This window comes from Hyla sarda, chromosome 4 (genome assembly GCF_029499605.1).
Source record: "Hyla sarda isolate aHylSar1 chromosome 4, aHylSar1.hap1, whole genome shotgun sequence".
Lineage (NCBI taxonomy): Eukaryota > Metazoa > Chordata > Amphibia > Anura > Hylidae > Hyla > Hyla sarda.
Window position 1 is genome coordinate 314446892 of NC_079192.1, and position 23880 is coordinate 314470771.

General features: G+C 43.3%; 1 protein-coding gene across 2 annotated transcripts in view; it reads right to left on the minus strand.

Annotated features, from left to right (window-relative positions):
* STK32A (serine/threonine kinase 32A) overlaps nt 1-23880 on the minus strand; it is a 240116-nt gene that overhangs the window by 19128 nt on the left and 197108 nt on the right. For both annotated transcript variants that reach the window (XM_056574872.1, XM_056574873.1), the window contains 4 exons: nt 19989-20078; nt 8723-8820; nt 5881-5997; nt 1572-1697 (listed from right to left, as the gene is read on the minus strand). In XM_056574872.1, coding sequence (XP_056430847.1) covers nt 1572-1697; nt 5881-5997; nt 8723-8820; nt 19989-20078 — 431 coding nt within the window. The remainder of the gene's footprint in view (nt 1-1571; nt 1698-5880; nt 5998-8722; nt 8821-19988; nt 20079-23880) is intronic.

Below are 23880 nucleotides of genomic sequence, written 5' to 3' on the forward strand. Positions count from 1 at the left end.
CAGGGAGACAGGAACGCCGGAAAATCCGGTAGACTGGTCACAGCCGTATCGTGCTTCCGCACTTTGTCAGACTATGGTCTGACGAAGTGCGGAAGCACAATACGGCTGTCACCAGTCTATCGGATTTTCCGGCGTTCCTGTCTCCCTGCACCTGTATGTCCTAACTGCACTTTAAGAAATAAAGAAGTTTGTCGCTACCTGGACGTGGTGAGTGCCTCTCATTTCACATTCTCTACACGTCAGATTTGTACATTACTTATATTTAAAAATCTTAATCCTTCCAGTACTCATCCGCTTCTGTATACTACAGAGGAAATTGAGTTGTTCTTTTCTGTTTGACCAAAGTGCTTTCTGCTGTGAAACCTCTGTCCATGTCAGGAACTTGTGAACAAAGAAAAAAGAGAAGGCCCGAGGAGGCGCCTAGTGCATTACCCTAAATAATGAATCAAACCCCACAAGGAGTGGGGACAAGTAGAGGGTCTGATGAATGGCCGCTCACCTGGAGCGTATATTAAATATAAATGATGGGAGATGCACAGTGTTCAAACCCTTACAAGGGTTAGTGGGTGCCCATCCTCAAGCTTGACCAAGGCAAACGTATCGAATAGAAGAAATGGAAGACGGCACTCCGGTATTGGTGTCCAAATTCAAAAAGGGTGGTTTATTGATCCCAATACATACAGAATGATGCAACGTTTCGACCTAACAATAAGGTCTTTATCAAGCACCTTATTGTTAGGTCGAAACGTTGCATCATTCTGTATGTATTGGGATCAATAAACCACCCTTTTTGAATTTGGACACCAATACCGGAGTGCCGTCTTCCATTTCTTCTATTTGGAGCGTATATTAGATACGCATGTAACCTCAATCTGAGGTGATAGTGAAGGAATCCGTGCAGGCCCGCAGGTCTTCAGGATGGATCCAGAGGGAGATCCTGTTGGTGAACTTGATAGTAGGAAAAAATGACCTTTAGCCAGGCGCTCGGGGATCCAAAGAGATCTCACAACCAAGTCATGGACGTGAATATAGGCTCAAGCTTTATTGGTATACAACAACAATGCGTTTCGGGGTTAGCATACCCCTTATTCAGATTGACAGATCTGTCAATCATGTCAGGAACTGTCCCGAACAGGAGCAAATCCCCATAGCAAACCTCTCCTGCTCTGGACAGTTCCTGACATGAACAGAGGTGTCAGCAGAGAGCACTGTGGCCAGACAGAAAAGAACTATTCAACTCAGCTCAAAGAGCATACTCAACTCGAAGAGCATACAGCAGCTGATAAGTACTGGAAGGATTAAGATTTTTATATAGAAGTAATTTACAAATCTGTTTACCTTCCAGTTGATTAGAAAAAACAAAGTTTTTTTATGTGTAATAGTTTTTTTTGCTACATAAACAACTAAAACAAATAAATAATAATGATGGTTAATTATAGCATAAATCTAGCATAAATCTACTACCAATGTAGCTCCAAATCTTCTAATTTACACATAGCACATATTACATATTATATGTGACATATACATAACACAGCCTCATAAGCACATATGTAAAATTCTTATCTTACCGTAGGTGTAAATTGTGGTATAACTTTTTTCTGTAGGACAACATCCCAGTTAATATCTGATAAGCCAGAAAAGTTCTGAAGATCTATCAGGCACGATATACGCTCCTCTGGATTTCTGTCTAACAACTGAAAGAAATAAAAAAATAAAATAATAAACTTTAAGGAACACTAAACATAGAAAAAGTAGAAAAGATTTAATGATGGCTCATCGCTGTGATATTATATTGTAGAGCAGAGTTAAACCACCAAATAAATATTTTGTTGAGGCTGCAACTCCCAACGATTATAAGAATAGGCGCCCTGTGTCCCCATGTTTGAATGGAATGACAGTCCATTCTACTCCGTGGGTTTGAAGAATTTTTTCTCGCAAGATGACAACATGGCATAAAGTACACACTTCAGAATTGTTCTGCCAAATGGTGGTCCATATGGAATTCAAAAGAGAATACTTCCATATACCTTTACATGAAGATAGAGGCATACCAAGCTAGAGTTAGCCCCATAGAGGTCTACTGGTGTTCTGTATAACCCTTAGGAAGTAAAAAGCCATAATATGGGCATAAACGTGGCCTACAACTGACTACACATTTTAGATAGCTTTTGGAAATTTCCCTTTAAAGGGGTTCTCCGCCCCAGGACATCTTATCCCCTATCCAAAGGATAGGGGATAAGATGTCAGCTCTGTGCATAATGACGGGTGATACAGGGACCGGAGCATCATGACGTCACGGCTCCGCCCCTCATGACGTCACGGCCCACTCCCCTTAATGCAAGTCTATGGGAGGGGGCGTGATGGTCACCACGCCCCCTCCTACAGACTTGTATTGAGGGGGCGTCATGACGTCACGATGCTCCTGCTGCTGTATTGCCCGTCATTACGCACATAGCTAGTTTGCTTTGTGCAGAAATGAAAGCGGGGTGCTGCAGCCGAGATCCCGGGGTCCCCAGTGGTGGGACCCCCGCAATCTGACATCTTATCCCCTATCCTTTGGATAGGGGATAAGATGTCCTGGGGTGGAGTATCCCTTTAAAAGGGTTCTCCGGTGCTTAAACATCTTATCCCCTATCCAAAGGATAGGGGATAAGATTCCTGATTGCGGGAGTCCCGCAGCTGGGGATGCCCGTGATCGTGCACGCGGCACCCCATTTATAATCAGTCCCCGGAGCGTGTTCGCTCGGGGTCTGATTACGGGCGACTACAGGGCGGGCGGCGTGTGACGTCAAGCCTGCGCCGAGGTGTGACGTCACGCTCCACCCCGCAATGCAAGCCTATGGGAGGGGGCGTGATAGCTATCACACCCCCTCCCGTAGGCTTGCATTGAGGGGCGGATCAGGCATCTTATCCCCTATCCTTTGGATAGGGGATAAGATGTTTAAGCACCTTTAAAGGGTACTCCACTGCCTCAGCATTCGGAACATTTAGTTCTGAACGCTGGGTGCGGGGGCCGTGATGTCACGGCCATGCCCTCATGTCGTCACGCCACACCCCCTCAATGCAAGTCTATGGGAGGGGTGTGGCAGCTGCCACGCCCCTCCCATAGACTTGCATTGAGGGGGCGTGGTGTGATGTCACAAGGGGTGTGGCCGTGACATCATGACCCCCGCAACCGACACCCAGCATTTGGAACAAAATGTTCCAGATGCTGGGGCACTGGAGTATCCCTTTAAGGCTCAATAGCATTACTTTCCTATTGTTCAGCATTATTCAGTTTGTTTTAGTGCTGCATTGACACCTAAAGTTGTATTAATAAAATGATTGTAAATTTACTACAATATAATAGGAATCTGTACAGAGCATTTGATATCCACAAACCTGATAGTAACATTACAGTTTTGTTTATTTACTTTTTTGGTTTGTAGAATCCCTGCTGTTTTCTTTACTAATAAATAATCCGTATTGTGGTATTTGCTAACATGTGCGAACAATGGTGTTATCACTATGTGACAAGATAGATTCTAAAGCTTTAATGTGAATGATCCAGTTACAGACAGTTGGGACAAGTAAATGTTCTAGGCTCCCCAGGTAATTGTTGTAAATAATCTGTTTTGTGATTATGTGAATTGCGCAGCTGGGGAAAAGACGCGACAAAGCCACAAGGACAATAACTAGGAACATAGGCAGCTAGAAACATTAAATACAATTTGCTGTAAACGTAACAATGGTAGGTCAGTGTGACTGCTGCTAGAATGACAAATGTATAGAATAAAAAAAAAAAAACCTATATTAATGTTCCATATTGGGAATAACAGTATGAAAGAAAGAGGACATTCAAAAACAACTAATGTCTCTCCATGATAAATCTTATACATAAGAAGAATCCCAAAGTTCTACTTCTCTTATATTATTTAATACTGAGTACAATGTATTCGTGTTGGCCTGAATATGGGATACGTTTTCTTTTAACTATTTATATTATGAACTCATCCTGAAATTCTGTAATTTCCATTTTCACCACTTTAACCGAAAACTAAACTGAGATTTCCTGTTCAGGATGTGATGATGAGGAGGAGGTTGCCAAAAAGTGATCTGCACAGTGAAAGGTGACACTAGTAGATATATAAGACAATAGAGGAAGCTCACATGTGGAATGACCTTGGTAAAGGTCATAAAGTAGGCCTAGTAACATTTTCCATCCATGTGAATGAAACAGCCCTTGTTGCCCATATCCATGGGATCTGCTGTAAAGCATATTCCTAAATGCTGTTAAAAAAGTTTATGCAAGATGGCTTCTGCTATAATAATGTACAAACCACAATCAGAAAATAGAAACAGATTAGTAAAATATCTCATATTTCAGTATCTGTCTCTAACCAGTATGAAAAAATCTAGCAGATACATTCCCTTTAAACATATAAATGAGCAAAAATGGGCTATACACTTAACTCAAATGAATTCCAGCACTCACGGTTAGATGATTCATTTTTCTGTAGTACAAAACAGCTTGGTAGATAGGATGTTGGTACACATCCAGTATAGCAGAGGTCTTAGTTCACTAGCCTGGAGCCATCAGGGCCATGACGCGACTTTTCGGGGGACCTCCCCCTTATGCATGAGTAAGGGGGAGGTCCCCCGAAACGTCGCATCATGACCCTGATGGTTCGAGGCTAGAGAACTAAGACCTCTGCTATACTGGATGTGTACCAACATCCTATCTACCAAGCTGTTTTGTACTACAGAAAAAAGGAATAAATAGAAAAAAATGAATCATCTAACCGTGAGTGTGGAATTCATTTGAGTTAAGGGTATAGCCCATTTTTGCTCATATATATGTGTCTATAGTGGAGACGGTGAATCTCCACTGTTGTGCGTTTTACACAGTCTACACAGAGACTCTATCTTTTCACATTCCCTTTAAACCTTTAAAGATATTTTTTTATTCTTGCTTTGTATTTATTGTGGTGAAAAAATGTATTCATAATTCTGCCTACATTTGTTTGCACAGCTTGTACAACGTGCTGTATATTTTCTATGTATTCTAATACACAACCTCTATGATCATCTCCAGCTGACTGCTCTCCCTTCTATTTGAAACCTTTCCTTGGTTCTTTCCCCCATGTGCTATCTGAGCTCGATGACCTCTATATCTCTAACACTAAGACTTTACCAGACACCTGAAAGACTATGATAGCCTTATCAATTTAGAAAGCTGCATTTAGAAAACACATTAATAAAATCATAAGATTTAAGGGATTCAAGGGATTTTAGACACGTTCCGCTTTAAACTTACCAAACCTCTCCTATAACCCTCCAAATCCTCTTTTCCCCAAAAACAGGAGGTCACAAATGGGGTGTAAAATTGGACCACTCAGCCCGTTTATTTAACCCAATTATAAATAGTGCTTTAAATAACTTTATAAATAACCATATATAAATGTATTCACCCTACTCCAATAAGCTTGCACAAACAACTACCTCCTTGGACCCTTTTCTTGCCAAAACCAACACAACCAGCCAAAACATAAAAGAGAGGATGGGACTTTCCTCCCTAGCTTCCCGCCATCTGACAACATCTCCCCCTTCCTCTTGCCTTATATTTCCCCAATCGCCTCCTCCAAATGTAACCCCTGCCCTGAACTGCCTGCCAAATTTTTAAAGAAACAGTACCCTCAAATTACCCTAACTGGCAGGACCCCCCCCAAATAAAAAAAAATAAAAACATCAAACCCAACTACCAAATCAAAAGGAAGGAGGAGGGTGGGGGAACTACTAAACCCCTCGTCAAGCCGTTCCTCTGCTAGAGGGTTCCCCTACGCTCTGTCTCTCCCAATGTAAAGGTGTCCTTATTCTTTAAACTCGAGAATACCTTACCTTGTACAACAATGACACCATTTCCTTTGACCAGGCGGGAGGATAAGTAACAGTCGCTGTATGAAACACGTGGACTATGTCTGTTGCTGCACTACTTGAGTGAATGTGAAATGGTCTCTGGATAAAAAAACAAGCACCATTACATAGTTAGTTACAATGGGGTACTCATGGACAGTAGTCAAAGTAAGCTCAACATAAGTGATCAGTGCCAGGCAACACCTGCCAAAGCTAAATAAATCATGAGATGTATCAAGAGAGGCATAGAGGCTTGTGACAGCAACATTGTTTTGTCTCTGTATAAATCATTAGTCAGACTGCACATGGAGTATTGCGTACAATTTCGGGCACCTGTATATAAGGAGGACATGGCTGAACTGGAGAGGGCGCAGAGGAGGGCGACGAAGATAACTGATAGTATGGGAGGATTACAGGACTAAGACAGGTTATCAAGCCCATATAAAGAGTCTCTAGCTCTGCCCCCACTGTGTTTTGTGTCCTATTGAAGGAAGGTCAGGTGGTGTTCTGTGTTATATCATTTCTATTTGTTTTTTTATTACATGCTCTCAGGACAGAGAAATGTTTGTTCCATTTTTAACAAAAGTTGTTGTTAGTTACTGGTGCTACATTTTTGCGGGATATGTATATTTGCTTTAGTGTAGAGAGGAAGTCTCTATGTTTGATAAGTTTAGTTGACCAAGAAATAAATCACTGCTAAAAAAAACTATGTAACCTTTATTAAAGGAGAACTTGCTATTATCGTGGAACATGTCATATTACTGTCTGTGTCATTGTCTGTTTTTGTCAGTTGACATCTCTGGTCAGTTTGAATATGGATGTTTTCTTCTAGCTTAAAGGGGTACTCCGCCCCTACACATCTTATCCCCTATCCAAAGGATAAGGGATAAGATGTCAGATCGCTGCGGTCCCGCTGCTGGGGAGCCCCGGGATCCCCGCTGCGGCATTGCGCTATCATTACAGCACAGAGCGAGTTCGCTCTGCACGTAATGACGGGCAATACAGGGGCCGGAGCATCGTTACGCCACAGCTCCGCCCCTTGTGACCTCACGGCCCGCCACTTTCAATACAAGTCTTTCGAAGGGGGCCACGCCCCCTACCATAGACTTGCATTAAGGGGACAGGCCATGATGTCACGAGGGGTGGAGCCATGACGTCACGCTGCTCTGTCCCCTGTATCGCCCATCATTACGCACAGAGCGAACTCGCTCTGTGCTGTAATGATAGCGGGGTGTCGCAGCAGGGATCCCGGGGCTCTCCAGCAGTGGGACCACGGCGATCTGACATCTTATCCCCTATCTTTTGGATAGGGGATAAGATGTCTAGGGGCGGAGTACCCCTTTAATAAAGATTAGGTTTTAGCCATTTTTTGGATCAAAAAAATGTAAAGGTTGGATAAACAGTGTTGACACAAATACATCCCAGTTAGCCTGGGAAGCCCATCTGGATTCCATAAAAGCGCAGTGTTCCTGGTCTCCAGAGCATTTTGTGTTGCACCAGTCACTTCTGCAGCTAGAAGGCTATTCAATAAAAAGCAGGAATAAACAGCAGTCCACATACCATCAGAGAGATACTAAATCCCCTCCCATAGTCAGAGATGCCTCTTAAAGAGGTCAACTGGCTAAATACCACCTACACCATCTCTCAGTAACCAACATTACAGTGACAAGGGATAGATCGCTAAATGGGAAAGTCTTTCTGACCCTCTCAAGTCATTGGGTGTTTCTGGTGGTGGATACCCTATCATTCCTATGGGATTTCAGCCTGGCTTACATTTTTTCCTATAGCCATGTGTCAGAAGGTGCTGTACAAAATTTAACAGGACTGGACACCTACAATTGCAATAATTCATATTGGCCCTAAAAAACTAATTATTTCAACAGTATCTGACTCTTCTCTTTAGACAGGATCTGGGATTTTGGGACAGACAGTTTTTCCCCAACCTGCAAAGGCTTAAGCTGACAGGTTGTCAGGTCCCTTTTTGAATGCACAGGATTCTCAGATGCCCTCAGGCCAGTGGTCCTGCAAATGTTCATTTGCTAAAGGTCCATCTTTTAATGCTGCTTACATCTAACTAAAAAATAAATGTTTGACATGGTGCCAATCGTTACAGGCCTCTACCAGTGTGTTAGAGTTTTTACCAGTCTGAGTTGGATAAGTGACTTACTCAGCTGTACCTGCTTATTTTGGGGTTTATTATAGTTATTTTAAAGCATTACTGTCATTAAAATCTACTTTTCACATGTTGCGCAGACATGTGCAAAGTTGAGATCGCACTTGGTCTCACTCCTGAGACCTGCAGTGATCGCAAGTTATGAGCCAGTCAATTGTCCGACAGCACACTCCACTCCCAGGCCAGCAGATCCATTCTTTTCACTGCATTTTTCTGTAGATCTCTAATGTGGTTGGATCTGTAGTGGGGCCAAACATCTTTAATGCCATTACAGACTGTCTACAGAGGAGATGGCCTTTAGATGGCCTTTAGTATGTGTGTCTTTCCTTAAGGGATTCTTGCTAAATCCTCACATGTTGTGCTGCTGGTTTTGTAAGCTCCCTCCCTTATTCTTTAGTACTGTTGAACTGCTTATTGGACTTTCCAGATTCTTCCATAAAGCAAGCAAATGCAGCTTATGCAGGAAATAGCCAATTCAGTTGTATAAAGCATGTATTTCTAATAAAAATGTATAGAGAGCAATATCTGAGAATATGCTGTCCTGGGAATAATCACATTGTGCATTATAAGATAACAACCACAACAAACAATGCTATAATTTGCACAAGTAGTATAAAAAGAACCAATGTATACATTTAGAAGAGATTCACGTACCCTGCCTCTTAGAAGTTCATATGCCGTAACGCCTAAGGACCACCAGTCAACACCAAAAGAATAACAGATTTGACCTCTTGGGTAGAACATTTCTGGAGCTGTGACACCAAAATAATAAGATTAAACTTCTAAACCTCTGTAGATAAAATAAAGCATTTCCACTATTCAAATCTTTATTATACAGCATCAGTCCTGCATATATTGCCTACATATTTCCCTGTAAAAACTACTTCAGGGGTTTTTCAGTTCTATGTAAGAAAAGCTTAAAGATGATTTCTGATGTATATATATTTTTTAAAAATCTTCTTTTCTTAGCTGGAAATAACAAATGACAAACCTTGTAATATTTCAGTGTCTATTTTTAGGGGTCATCACTTAAAGGGGTACTCCGCTGGACAACATTCCTCTGCAGCATACAGCAGCTGGTACTGGAGGGGTTAAGATTTTTAAATAATAATTTAAAAATCTGAAGTAATTTACAAATCTGTTTAACTTTATGGCACCAGTTGATTTTAAAGAAAATGCTTTCTAGTGGAGAACCCCTTTAAGACTTGTGCCTATGAACAAAATCAGTTTAGCTTAGAGAATTGTTGTTCCTCTCTGAGTCTTTGCAAGAGGGACTTAGATCCCAGACCACTGCAGGCACCGTCTGGCCTGGAAGGGAAGGTTTGTTGGGGCCTCTCTCCTTCTGGGAAAGAGCTTATGATAGAATGCATCATTGTGCACCCTCATAAGCTCTTTAAAAGATAAAAGTTAAAAAATTAAGCTCTTGGAAGATGGGTATTTGTTCCTTGGCATACATTCCCAGTCAATTTCCAAGACTCCTAGTTGGAATGAAACACTGACTTTAAGGGAAAGCCACTTAAAAAAGGGAGGGAACTGTTTTGAATTTCCTTTCTTCCCAGTGGTGTGTGAATGGACTTGTACAGTAAGTCTCCACATCTCTTTATGATGCTCTCCTTACAGACAAACGTTGGACTCCTTTGGTCCAACGACTTCCGGCCTCTCAATAGCCAGCATGTACCCTGTTCTGTACTGATAAGGAGAGAAACTTGAAACTCCGGTCTAATAGTGAAAGAAATCTTATTAAATTAAAAAAATTATTTAAAAAATTATATATATATATAGATATATATATATAGTTCCACTGTAAATACCAAGAACAGATAAACCTCTGCTGTGTGTAGCACGATCTTCACATGCTGCGGTCAAATCATGAATTACCGTACCCGCAGCAGCCCGAGCCTATGTGACCTTTGACTCTTGTGAATAGAAGTCAAAGGAATCCCGGCACACCAAATATGCTTTTGAAGAGTCTCTTTTTATTTAGGCACGCGTTCCAGCATTAGTAGCTTTTGTCAACTGCACATTAAACAGGAAATAGACTCTATTTACATGTGCCAGTCTAGTAAAACGTGGATATAATATATGAATGAAGAACTCTCAGTTGGACTGCGTACTAGGGAGGCGGCGTCTCATGTCGGTTGCTGTAGCTGTGAAGCAAAATACAAGTATGTGAGAGAATCAACATAAAGTCAGAATCTAATTCAACTTTTGCTCTAATAAATTTGCTGTGATATTTCATGTTTGCGGTTAAGTCCGCAGGGTTCAAGAGTACCCAGTTTGTAGATCCAGAAGGCTTTTTTGCGTGCTAAGAGTTTTTTTTTATCTCACCACCTGCCTCGATGGAATCACCTCATCTATCACTTGGAATTTCAGTTGGGCAATTGAGTGACCCTTATCTTTAAAGTGGTAGGGAATAGATGACAATAAATTGTTACAGCGGATGTTGGACTTTTGCCTATTTATGCAGTCTCCCACATGCTGGGTGGTCTCCCCAATGTATAGGAGACTGCACAGACATTTTATAACATAGGCCAGCGCGCGGTAGCTGTACTATGCACTAACAGCTCCCCGCCACTGCGGGTGTCGCGCTGCACCGGGTAAGCCACGAACAACAGGGATAATCGTGCCGGGATCTGGATCTACGCCGAGACCGGACATACAGTGTTACCCTGTGGTGCTAACTAGCACCAGTAAAGTGCTGATTGGTTATATTATATGGAGGGGTCATTTTTGTCATAACAGGAACTGACTTGACCTGAGTTATATTTCATGAACAATATTCATAGCTAAGATTGCATAAGTCTCCCCTGATGATGCCTTTAACTTAGGTTGAAACGCGTTAGGAGCAATTGACATCCTATGCTGCGTAGTTTATACATATAGCACAGGAGAGCTATGCTAATTAAATTCCATTTTAGTTTCACTATAGCACGATTATTTTGGTGATTTTTATCAATATCATTAAAAGTTATATTTTAATACACGCTGTTCCCCACCATATTGGTTATGAAAATATGATTTGATATATTTTATAACATAGACAACATTTTTTGAATGACACACAAGGAATTTGTTAATGGGAAAGGTTTTGCCTGTATGGGGATTCTTTCACCTTTAATTACATTACTGCATTGGGCACAGTTCAGACAAGGAAATTTGCCAGTTTTTCATGTACCCAGAAAGGTTTGCTGCATTTTTTTTTACTGCCCACATCTGCTCTAAGTTTTTCCTTCAATGTGCTATCTTATTAAACTTTGGGGGGTACCTTACTTCTCTGAATTTCATGTCTAGCTCCTGTAATCTCAACTGTTTGATTGTGGGATCAGTAAAAAATTCTTGTTACCGCATTCTGGGAAGAGGGAATCGCACGTTTTACAGAAGACAGGTGTGCACTTGTAAAGTCTGAGGGCTCTAGATCTGAAAAGAACCGTATCCAATTTGTGAGAACATATCTCCCCCTTAGTCATAAAATCGATAAAATAGTTAGGACTCATTGACAGGTCCCAAAGAAATCCTATCCATGGGTAGGGGAATTTTAAAATCCTCCATTAATCTGTAATTAGAGAACACAAAATTTGGAGGATAAACTTATTAGAGAAATTGTGGGTATCAGTAAAAAAAACTAAAAACACAACAAACCTTTCTGGGTAAAAAAGAACTGGCACATTTCCTAGTCTAAACTGTGCCCAATACAGTAATGTAATTAAGGATGACAAAATTACGCATTCCCTATACAAGTAAAACATTTCCCATTAACAAATTCTTTATGTGTCATTCAAAATATGTTGTCTGTGTTGTCAGTGTGTGGGAGACCGCAGAAATACGTATAAGTCCAACATTCGCTGTAACAATTTATTGTTACCTATTCCCTACCACTTTAAAGATAAGGGTCACTCAACTGCCCAACTAAAATTCCAAGTGATAGATGAGGTGATTCCACCAAAGCGGGGGGTGGGGGGGGGTGAGAAGCCTTCTGCCTTCTGGATCCACAAACTGGGTACTCTTGAACCCTGCAGAGTTAAATCAAGTGGTGCCAGAAAGTTAAAACAGATTTGTAAATTACTTCTATTAAAAATTCTTAATCCTTCCAGTACTTTTTAGGGGCTATATACTACACAGGAAATGCTTTACTTTTTAGATTTCTCTGATGTCATGACCACAGTGCTCTCTGCTGACCTCTGCTGTCCATTTTAGGAACTGAACAGAGCAGCATATGTTTGCTTTGGGGATTTTCTTCTGCTCTGCTCTTCCTAAAATGGACAGCAGAGGTCAGCAGCACTGTGGTTATGACATCAGAGAAATCTAAAAAGTAAAGCATTTCCTCTGTACTATATAGCCCCTAAAAAGTACTGGAAGAATTAAGATTTTTTAATAGAAGTCATTTACAAATCTGTTTAACTTTCTGGCACCAGTTGATAAAAATGTTTTTTTTCCACGGGAGTACCCCTTTAAAGGACATCTGCAGCCTAAATGAACTTATCCCCTTTCCACAGGATAAGGGATAAGTGTTTAATTGCGGGGGGGGGGGGAGGGTCCGAACCCTGGGACCCCCCTGTGATCTCCTGTACGGGGCTACAGCTCTGCAGTGGCTCTCCCATGCAGGAGACGGGCCAGCCGCAGCATGATGTTGCGGCCGACATGCCTCCTCCATGTAGCTCTATGGGAGAGGCGGGGATGCAGCGTTCGTGCATTCCCGCCTCTCCCATAGAGCTGTATGGGGTAGGGGCATACCGTTGACCTCAGTGAAGTCGACGCTACACGCATTAGCCACAGCATGGCAATGCCAAGGCCCCCGTTTGGGAGATGGCGGGGGGTCCCAGCGGTCGGACCCCCGCGATCAAACACTTATCCTCTATCCTGTGGATAGGGGATAAGTGTATTTTGCCTGCAGATGTCCTTTAACTATGAATATGAACTGTCACTGCAACTTCATTAGAGCATAAGTTGTATTAGGTCTTGACTATATTCTTCCACATACTTGTATTTTGCTTCACAGCTGCAGCGAGCAACATGAGATGCCACCTCCCTAGTACCTATATTGTATATTGTACTACTACTATTAGGAGTTCTTCATTCATATATTAGACCATGTGTGTTTTGTTGTTGTTTGCATTCTCTGGGGTTGGTGTTACTGGGATTTTGATGATGTATACGTCACTAGAATATATATATATATATATATGTGGGAAGCCTATCGGCTGAATTTGTGGGAGGGGCCAGGGGTATTTAACGCCCGGCCTCTCTGCAGCCGGGGCGTTCGTTGTACAGCGTTGGTGGACGTCGGAGGAAGGTGACGTCACCAATCAGGGACTTCCGGTTCTGACAGCGGCGCACAGCGAGCGGGCGGTGTACGTCTCCAGACTCTAACGAGAAGATCGGGTAAGTGCCGGGTCCCGGCACCTGTCAAGCACATAGTCCGCTGCAAGGGCTTCCGCCGACCGAGAGTCAATCCACATATGCGGTGGATTCGTGGGATCCATGTTTACTAGAGTGGGGTATTGAATAGTGATCACGATACAGGGGGAGGGGGGGCGGTGGGCTCGGCAGTGCCGCGGGGGTTTTTCACACCACAGACGTTACGACGGGGATTTCGGAAACAAGCGCAGCATTTGCACCAAGATGCTGTTTAATCATTGAGCCGCAGTTGTCACAATGTTATAGGGGTAATATCTATTGGCAAGGGGTTGTCATGTCATTTGTACTTCACAGGTGCAAGAGTACTTGCTACAAGTCCTGTCGTCATTCTAGACTGGTAGGTATGTTTTAAGAGTGTTTAACAGCATTTGGGGTTCAGGTGGTTATAATGATGCTAGGTTGTTGTCCATTCTGACGCACACGGATGGGTCGGGCGGTGCGCGTGCTGCGGTTGCTCTGGGGACATGGCTATGGCAGGACCGCTGAGCAGGCCATGGTCGTGTTTCCGGGGCGACCGTCAGCCGTGTCTTCTTCGAGCATACGTTAGTGTTGTCTCAAACAGTGTATGGATCAGACTCCGAGGCAAATTGTTGGGTTGGAGACCGATATAAAAAAAATAAAAATAAAAATATAGTAAAAAAAAAAAAAAAAAAATATAGTAAAAAAAAAAAAAAAAAAATGTGTTGTTCACTTACCACGACTGGTCTCACAACGTACATTTTAGGACACTTGGTTGCTACTGACACGTCATTCAGAGCACACCGCACGTAACACATGCAGGTAGATATTAACCCATTACCCTGACACGTTTTCAGGGGGTAGCTTCGGCTGGTTTGCTGCTGACACGTCTTCAGAGCTTACTTTACGCCATATTTGTAGTAGGCGATCGCCCGTGTTCCTGACACGCTTTCAGGGGGGCAACCTACGATTGGTTGCTGCTGACACGTCTTCAGAGTATACCACACGTATCACATGCAGGTAGATATTTACCCATTACCCTGACACGTTTTCAGGGGGTAGCTTCGGCTGGTTTGCTGCTGACACGTCTTCAGAGCTTACTTTACGGCACACTTGTAGTAGGCGATCGCCCGTGTTCCTGACACGTCTTCAGGGGGGCAACCTACGATTGGTTACTGCTGACACGTCTTCAGAGTATACCATACGTTAAGGATAAGTACATGTTCTACCATTGTCCTGACACACTCAAGGGGCGGGTAACAATGATCAGGTTGCTGCTGACACGTCTTCAGAGCAACACTCGACTGTATTGATATACGCGACTATCTCCTGACACATCCGTAAGGAGGGGGTCACAAGGTGGCGATCGACGCGGTTGTCAGAGCAATGGCATGATTCTTAGGCACGGTGTAACACATCCATTACCACATTCTATACGGGCCGGCGCCAACGCCAAGCGCTCGGATCCTCACTTGCGCACGGTGTTATGATAGGATGAGGGTGATGGTTGCATAAACAAGGGTACCACTGCAGTTGGGACGGTTCACAATTTTGCTCGGTTCATCGACCAGGACAACCGCTGGGTACACAATGAGGTGGTAGGCACTTGAGTCAAAAGTTGTTACATGGTAGTATACTAATATATAACGTTGTTTTAGGTCCTGGCCAGACGATTGGCGCTGGTTGTTTGCAGGTCAGTAGTTAGGGGGTGTATTTAGGTGGAGTTGATAGTCGTATGTGGTTTTCATGTCTCGTTAATCTTTCCCCGGCACCCGTTACGGCCCGGACAGGTGGTAGCATCATGTCAAACGCATCAGACATTGAAGAGACCTTGTCCGTCCCAGAGACCCCTGCCAGGAGCTCCGAGCAGGGAGTGGGTACTGCTTATAGGTCATGGACAATTCCCAGATTGATGGAGGAACTCCGCAAGAAGGGAATTCCATTTCCGGCTTCAGCCAGGAAAGCGGAATTGTACAAGCTTCTGATGTCAGGAGAGGAAGCTAGCGGAAGTCAACAGGACATGTCAGGGCAGACTGTGGCCCCGTCTTTGGCACAACTACACAATATGATGAACAGCGTGATGTCTTCCTTGTCCAGCCTGCAATCCAGAATGGACACAATGGAGAAGGGTGGTGCATCCCAAGCATCAGTCCCTCCTACGGTAGTTGCAGCGGCAGCGCCAGCTACTTCTGCGGTGGCAGTGCCTTTAGGTAGGGGAACTATGCCTCCAAAGATTACACCATCCCACTTCATTCCTGCTGCCATTCGCAGAGATATTCTCGATGGCAAGGACGTTAACCTGGCATCCTTGCTTATCAGTACCCAGGACGTCACTGAGACCAAGACAGTGGCGTGTGGAGAGGTCTCAGTTGTCTTTAAGAGTAAGGATGCCAGGTTAAATCGTAAGCTTACAATAGTTGAATTTGTCATTGCTTTCAGCTTATACAGAGATGTGGTTTGCACAGCAAAACCAGAAAGAAGGGAGGAGCTGGATCTGTACTTATACAAGTTGTCTGAGTTCGCATACAAGTATGGTGGGTCCTATTTTTACGAGTACCACAAGTCCTTTGCGGCAAAGGCAGCGGCAGGGGTCAGCCAGTTTGCTTACGAGACTGACTGGAGTGTCGTGGACACCGAACTGTATTGTAAGCACTTCGCTGGGTTGAAGGCACCCACCTGCACGATCTGCCAATCCATCTCCCACACTGCCCCGTGGTGTTCCAGCATTGGCCAAGAACCAGAGCCAAGCACCAGCAGGAGTATCATGGCGTCACCTGCTCCCAGTCATAAGTTCTCGTCTGCAGTAGACAAACTGGGGCGCCCTGTGAGATTCCTGGGCAGGAGCCAGGTGTGCAACAACTACAATTTGTCGAGTTGTAATTTCAGTAACTGTAGGTTGTTGCACGTCTGCTTACTTTGCTTCCGGGCCCATCCCAGCTCGTTGTGCTCCCAGAGGTCTCAGCAGTCTTGACTAGACGGGGTTCAGGTCGGTGCGTTGGCTTGGGTGTTGGCTAGTCACCCGGAACAAGACTGGGTACAATGGTTACTCGCAGGTTTCAGGACGGGTTTTCACACAGGGTTAGTGGCGTTACCTCAATCCACTTTTGAGTGTGAGAATCTAGCGTCAGCCACGAAACAGCCCCAGGTGGTTACGGAATTGATACAACAGGAGTTAGCGAAGGGCTATATAATAGGGCCTTTTCAGTCCTCACCTTTTGAAGTTTGGAGGGTCAGCCCGGTGGGGGTGGTGACGGGAAAATTCTCTAATAAAAAACGTCTAATTTACGATTTATCTGCCCCGTATTCCTCTGTGGTACCCAGTTTAAACGCTCTGATCCCATCTGAGGAATTTTCTATGAAATACGCTTCCATAGACCAGGCCATACAGGTTATTCTCCAGTTGGGGCCAGGCACATGGTTGGCGAAGGCGGACATTACCGATGCTTTAAGCTGCTACCAGTGGCCGAAGAGTTGTGGAAGTGGTATGGCATAAAATGGCAGGGCATGTACTATTTCGCGTCAAAATTAACGTTCGGCTCAAAAAGCAGCCCTTGGTTGTTCGAACAGCTGGCACGAGCGTTACACTGGGCGTTGGTCAATGTAACAGATTGCAGATACGTGATACATTATCTGGATGATTTCCTCTTGTTAGATTCCCCAGGGTGTGTTCCCGACAGCCTGTCCACATTGAGGTCATTGTTCCACACCCTTGGTGTACCTGTGTCTCCCAAAAAAACAGAAGGTCCAGCGGTCACTATCACGTTCCTTGGCGTGATATTAGACACGGAGAAAATGCAGGCTAGCCTGCCAGCAGACAAGTTAAGCAGGATCAAGGAGACCATCCAGAAATTTGTGAGAACCAGGGTGACATCAAGGGTGGAACTCCAGAGTTTGTTAGGTATGTTGGCCTTCGCTATGCGGATAATTCCACAAGGTAGATCTTTTGTTTCTAGGTTGTTAGCACTACTGTCTTCAGCAACCAAGCCAAGTAGTCAGGTTAGGTTGGGTCCCGAGGCACTGGCTGATTTACACATGTGGTACAACCACATCAGCCAGTGGAATGGGGTGTCCATGTTTTTGCCAGCAGTCACGGACGATTCTCCTAAGGTACACACGGATGCTACGGGTACGTTGGGTTTTGCAGCAATACACGGCGGTCGGTGGATGGCCGGCCCGTGGCCACCAGAGGTTCTGGGGGTCCCGGGGTTTGGTCGCACCTCCGCGTTGTTTGAAGTTTATCCCATCGTGGCTGCGGCAGTGGTTTGGGGGCCCTTATGGTCGAACTCCACGGTCACCTTTTTTTGTGATAATTTGGCCACAGTACAGGCAGTCAATAAGAGCAGATCCAAGTCATTACAGGTCATGAGCTACTTGCGCAGACTGGTATGGGTAGCACTACAGCATAATTTCAATTTCACAGCGTGTCACATAGCGGGCACTTGCAACACAGCGGCTGACGCCTTATCCAGGGGTAACTATGATCTCTTTTTTCAGGTCACACCAGGTGCAGACCGAGTAGCAACCCCAGTGCCTCCACATCAGGTGATGACGCTGGATTAAGGCGTTACTCCTTGTTAGCAGAAACCTTAGTGAGAAGTTCCCTAGCTCCGAGGACAAGAAAGGCTTATGCAGCGGCTATCAGGCTGTACAGCTCATTCCTGGACAGACAGGCTCTACCATGGGGCTTCAACATTCCCACCATACTGCAGTTCTTGGCCTTTTGCCACTCTGATTTAGGCTTGTCATACAACACCATTAAATTACATTTATCCGGGATTCAACACTACCACGCGTTACAGTTTCCCGGCGAGCCTTCCATATGCTCCACACATGTTATCAAGGCCGCTTTGAAGGGGATCAATTCCAGCAGCATCCCGCGTGTCCAAGGCAGCCTATCACAGGGCAAATGTTTAGGGACATGTCGGCTCTACTTGACTCCGCTCCATTCGGATGGTTTCACAGCAAGGTCATCAAGGTCAGCATATACTTAGCTCTCTATGGGTTTCTGAGGCCTGGGGAGTTCACTTGTGCGTCACGAGCAGCACCGTTTGTAGAGAAAACGCAACTTAGCATCAGACAAGATTATGCAGAGCTGACATTACGGGGTACCAAAACTTGCAAGAAGGCTACTGCGATACGGTACTATCCCTCCGGCAATCCCTGGTGTCCGCTAGTGGTACTTTCCGAGTGGGCAAGCATCATGAACAATCGATCAGAGGTAAGGCCGTTGCTGCCGTTTGATTCTGCACCACTCACTACTTCGCAATTTGTCAGTCACGTGCGCACATTGGTTAGGCTGTTGGGTCTTGACCCACGCTGCTACTCGGGACATTCATTCCGTATAGGGGCAGCCTCAGCAGCCTCCAGGCACGGAGTACCAGTACACGTGCTAAAAAAGTTAGGTAGATGGAACTCTAATGCCTTCACTACATACATTCCGAACCCCCAGCTGGAAATGGCGGATGTATTCAGAGTGTTAGTTTTATAAGGAATAAAATTAATTGCTTGCATCATTAAACCTATCCGTGTCATTTTTGCCCTCTATAGGCGTGCCCTCGTTCGCGGTTTTGGCACAATTCAACCGCTGTTAGAAGCAGTGATAGGGTCAGTTAGAACCAACCTAGGTTATGACATTTGCATTTAGTGGTAGGATGTGTTTTTCAGGTGGACAAGCTGAATAGCAGATCGGGACGGAGGGTTGGTAAGTACGTACATTTTCTATACATGGGCCACGACCACAAGTGGGAAGCCTATCGGCTGAATTTGTGGGAGGGGCCAGGGGTATTTAACGCCCGGCCTCTCTGCAGCCGGGGCGTTCGTTGTACAGCGTTGCCCACCCTCCCAAAACCCTTCTTCTCTATTCTTTATTATAGGGTATGCCCTCTATAGGCGTGCCCTCGTTCGCGGTTTTGGCACAATTCAACCGCTGTTAGAAGCAGTGATAGGGTCAGTTAGAACCAACCTAGGTTATGACATTTGCATTTAGTGGTAGGATGTGTTTTTCAGGTGGACAAGCTGAATAGCAGATCGGGACGGAGGGTTGGTAAGTACGTACATTTTCTATACATGGGCCACGACCACAAATATATATATATATATATATACATACATACATAGGCCCAGATCTATCAAAATGTGTGAGCGAAAAAATAGAGTGATTTCCCCACAGCAACCAATCACAGCTCAACTAATGAACTCTGGTAAAGTGAAAGCTGAGCTGTGATTGGTTCTTGTGGGAAAATCACCTGGCACAGAAAGCAGACTGCACAAATCTTTGAAGGTACAGGTTGGCTTCAGTAAAGCTGATTTGTGAGGCAGCAGTGGAAATGCTACCACATGTAAAGCACCAGTTAAACTTAATAGCATTCTGGGAATGGGTACAAAATTAAAAAGGCCTTCAGCATCAATAATAAGCCTGACACTGTTATGTATACATATTCAGAATAAAGAGGTACTAATAAAAGCACCACTTCAGACCTTAAAGGGGCCAGTACATAGCAAATAAGAAGATAACATTAAAGAAAGATGCAGGATGCCAAATACTTACCCATGTAAGGTTTTGTACCAGCAACTGTTGTGATCTTTGTACCTTGATTTACCAGGGTAGCAATATTGAAATCGGTAATGTGTGCATGCCCTGTACAAATACAAGAAGAGTAACTTTTTATAGAAAGACCAATCCATGGTATAAATAAATTAATATAAATTAAACAAATGGCAGTACCTATTTTTGACTAATAAGGCAGCAGACAATAGCAGACTGGGCCGCTGCCCTGTTCATATCTGCCCTCTGATTTGCATTATAAATAGTGCCTGATCCTTCATACAATAGTACCTTCTGCCATGGCGACTTCGAAGAAGGTGTTTACACATTCAGGTTTTTAATTGCAATTATTAAGTATAAATCCAGGAACAGGTCATGAATAGAGGACACATATAATGACTTTGTTTTAGAAAAATTGCAATTAAAAACCTAAACGTGAGAACATAGCCTAACAGAGCAGATGTGAAGATAGCTGGATTACTATATACTGTACTGTGCAATAGAAACGATATTGGGGCTACAAAAAAAGTTAGAATTATTAGAAATCCTTTTCTTCATTAAGGGTACGTTCTCACATACAGGATCTGATGCATAGGATTTGTAACTGCAGATTAGAAACTGTGCTCAGTCATTTAGTTTACATTGAAATCTGCAGCAGAAAATCCTGGGCATCAAATCCTGCGCATCAAATCTGCGTACATGTGAAAGGTGTATTCCGGTGAAAAACTTTTTTTTTTCCATACCAACTGGCTCCAGAAAGTTGAACAAATTTGTAAATGACTTCTATTAACAAATCTTAATCCTTATCAGCTGCTGAAGTTAAGTTGTTCTTTTCTGTCTGACAACAGTGCTCTCTGCTGACACCTCTGTCTGTCTCAGGAACTGTCCAGAGTAGGAGCAAACCTCTCCTCCTCTGGACAGTTCCTGAGACAGACAGGGGTGTCAGCAGTGAACACTGTTGTCAAACAGAAAGGAACAACTTAACTTCAGAAGCTGATAAGTACTGGTAGGATTAAGATTTTTAATAGAAATAATTTACAAATCTGTTTAACTTTCTGGAGCCAGTTGATATGATTTTTTTTTTTTTTTACCGGAATACCCCTTTAAATTTTTGGGATTCCAAACAATGATCAGGGCAACCAGAACTATCCTAGCCTATCTCTGACCCAAAAGGCTTTTGAACCAGTTTGAAGCTTGAAAATATTTATGCTATTTTTTCTTATGAAGCTACAATATGACCTTGACAACCATATTTACAGCAATTTAGTATTTTTGAGTTCATCTGTAAAAGCTGCATTATTATTTTCTTGGAAAGAAGTAGTAACAAAATAATTTCAGATAAAAAATATTAAAGCTGCTGCTTCTAATGGCCTCTTTCATTATTGTCTGTGCTAGAGCTGACCAAACCTTACTTTTTAGTCCAAAGTCAATGGTAAAAGAGTGCCATGATGGAACAATTATGAACCTACATGGAACAATTGTTGTGTTCAAGACTCAAACAATAGGTTCCACCAAATCAAATAAGAGATAAATAAGAAAAAATACATACACTATTACCTTATCAACAAAAAGTGTTATAAAAATCATCATTAACATATTAAACAAAACCGCACACAATGAGATGGGAAAATGTCCCTAATGTAACAAGCAATGGGTGTGGACCTGTTGTGCTACCAAACCAGTTTGGCTTTGAGCTATGTCCAGGAGTGGAATCTAAGTATTCTATTGCACTTCCACTTTATTCCATTCCAGGATGTGGAAGCTGTACTTCTGGTTCCCTAACATGGCACCAGTGTGGGTAGCTGCTAGCCCAGTGGAACTAATGGTACCGATGAATGGGCACCAGAGGATCAGGAAAGTAGGTGTACTCAGAATTCCGGGTCAAGGATTTGGCAGAGTCGGTACACAGGGATTAGGCAGAGTCGGTACACAGGGATTAGGCAGAGTCGGTAGCAGGCACTATGTATAAGACAATTGGCACAGGTTCTGAGTAAAAAATCTTGGTTGGCAAGAGAGAATGAGGTAAAAACAGAAGATGGACAAGGATTAATACACAGGAAAGCAGGATCAGATAGGGCACCCTTATGCAAATGGGCACTAGAAAACAAAACAATACTCGGGCTTCAAGGAGAGGGTTAAAATGGCTTAAACAGGTGCTAAACAAGTTATAGGAAGGGGACAATTTTTAGTTGAGAAAGACTCTAGGGGAGACGATGAGAGTTATGTTAGGTGAAGTAGTTCCTGATGGATATATAACGTGCAAAGCGGTACTAATCAAATGTTCTTCTGTGACCCACAACCTTTTGTCAGTAAAGCTGCTTCTGCATACAAACCACAGGATTAAGACTTATGCTAAGAATCCGTAAAACATCTTAAACTGTATTGAAGTCCTTTTGCAAGTTCTAGTTAAGTACAGCTACTTGAATACTGCTTTATTAGTTACAACTTTGGAAAATAGTGATTAACTTTTGGGCAAGTTGCAAACATAGACTTAACTTAACTCACTCTTGTAGCAGGTCTGTGATGCAACTTGGAAAGGCACATCCAGGAAAGTCTTCCTGACAGACAGGTAGCACTGACATGACTATAGGCCCAAAATAGATCAGTGCAAGGCATTCCCACTTTTCCCCTCTTGTAGAGATGTGTCATGTCTGTATTGGCCTGTGTTCACACACAGCTATTGGCTTGCTTGTGTGTGAACAGTTTCATGTTACCTGGTCAGGGAATAGTTAATAGAATTTTGCTTGCTAGCCAATAGCTCCTAGGGTGTGTCTATTTAAAGTCAGCCCAGTCTAGTCTATGGGCTGGTGATTGACTTCATTATATCCTGACTTGCTAACACGCTGGACATGCTGCATGGAGCTCTTGGTGAAACACTCTTTGTTTGAGCTTTTAATCTACTATTTCTGTTTTATCATGCACTTTGTATTTTCTGGTTTTAGCCTATGTTATGTGGCATGCTCTTAGATTTTAAGCTGTGTTTGTTTAGTTGGTTTTAGGATTTTTATGTCCTTTTTGCTATGTGTCTGTTCACACTGTTTTCTCTTGTATCCGTTTATATGAAGTTCTGTGTTTTCTATTTCTGTTTTCATACTGGGTCAGCTTCTAACCACACTGTGGAGTGTGCTGCTGGCCAGTAGTCTATTTGGATTTATTATTAATGGCTACTTCATTAGTGGAGTGTCCAGTTTGTGTGTCCAGTGTGAACAGTGTTCTATATTATATCCTGTGTATTCTGGCATCCCTATTACCTGTCTATAGTGACTGCGTGTCTACTGGAGGTTTTCTAAGGGATTGCAATTCCTGTCATGTGTTCAGTGTGAACAGTGTTCTATATCTATATCCTGTGTATTTAGGCATCCCTGTTACCGTTCCATGGGGACTCCTTGTCTACTGGAGGTGTTCTGAGGGATTGCGATATATCCTATCTTGTGTTCAGATCGAACAGTGTTCTATGATTAAATCCTGTTGTATCCATTTTTTCCGAGTTGTAACTTGGCATCCCTGATACCTGTCCATGGGGACTCTGTGTCTACTGGAGGTGTTCGGAGGGATTGCGATTATTCTTGTTTAGCGATAGATCCCGTTTACCTGTCTGTGCAAACTCAGAAGTTATTGTTATTCCTGTATCTTCCGGAGGTTTTTCTAGCGGATTAAGCTTATTCCTGTTTTGTTCTAGAGTATATTCAGACTTATCAGTTTTCCTGTCTGGTATTGTGAACTCTATATGTTTATTAGTTCTTTATTCAGATCTTTGGTGTTCTGTTCATGACCGCTTATCTATAGTGTCCTCTGTTTATGACTAGAGATGAGCGAACTTACAGTAAATTAGATTTGTCACAAACTTCTCAGCTCGGCAGTTGATGACTTTTCCTGCATAAATTAGTTCAGCTTT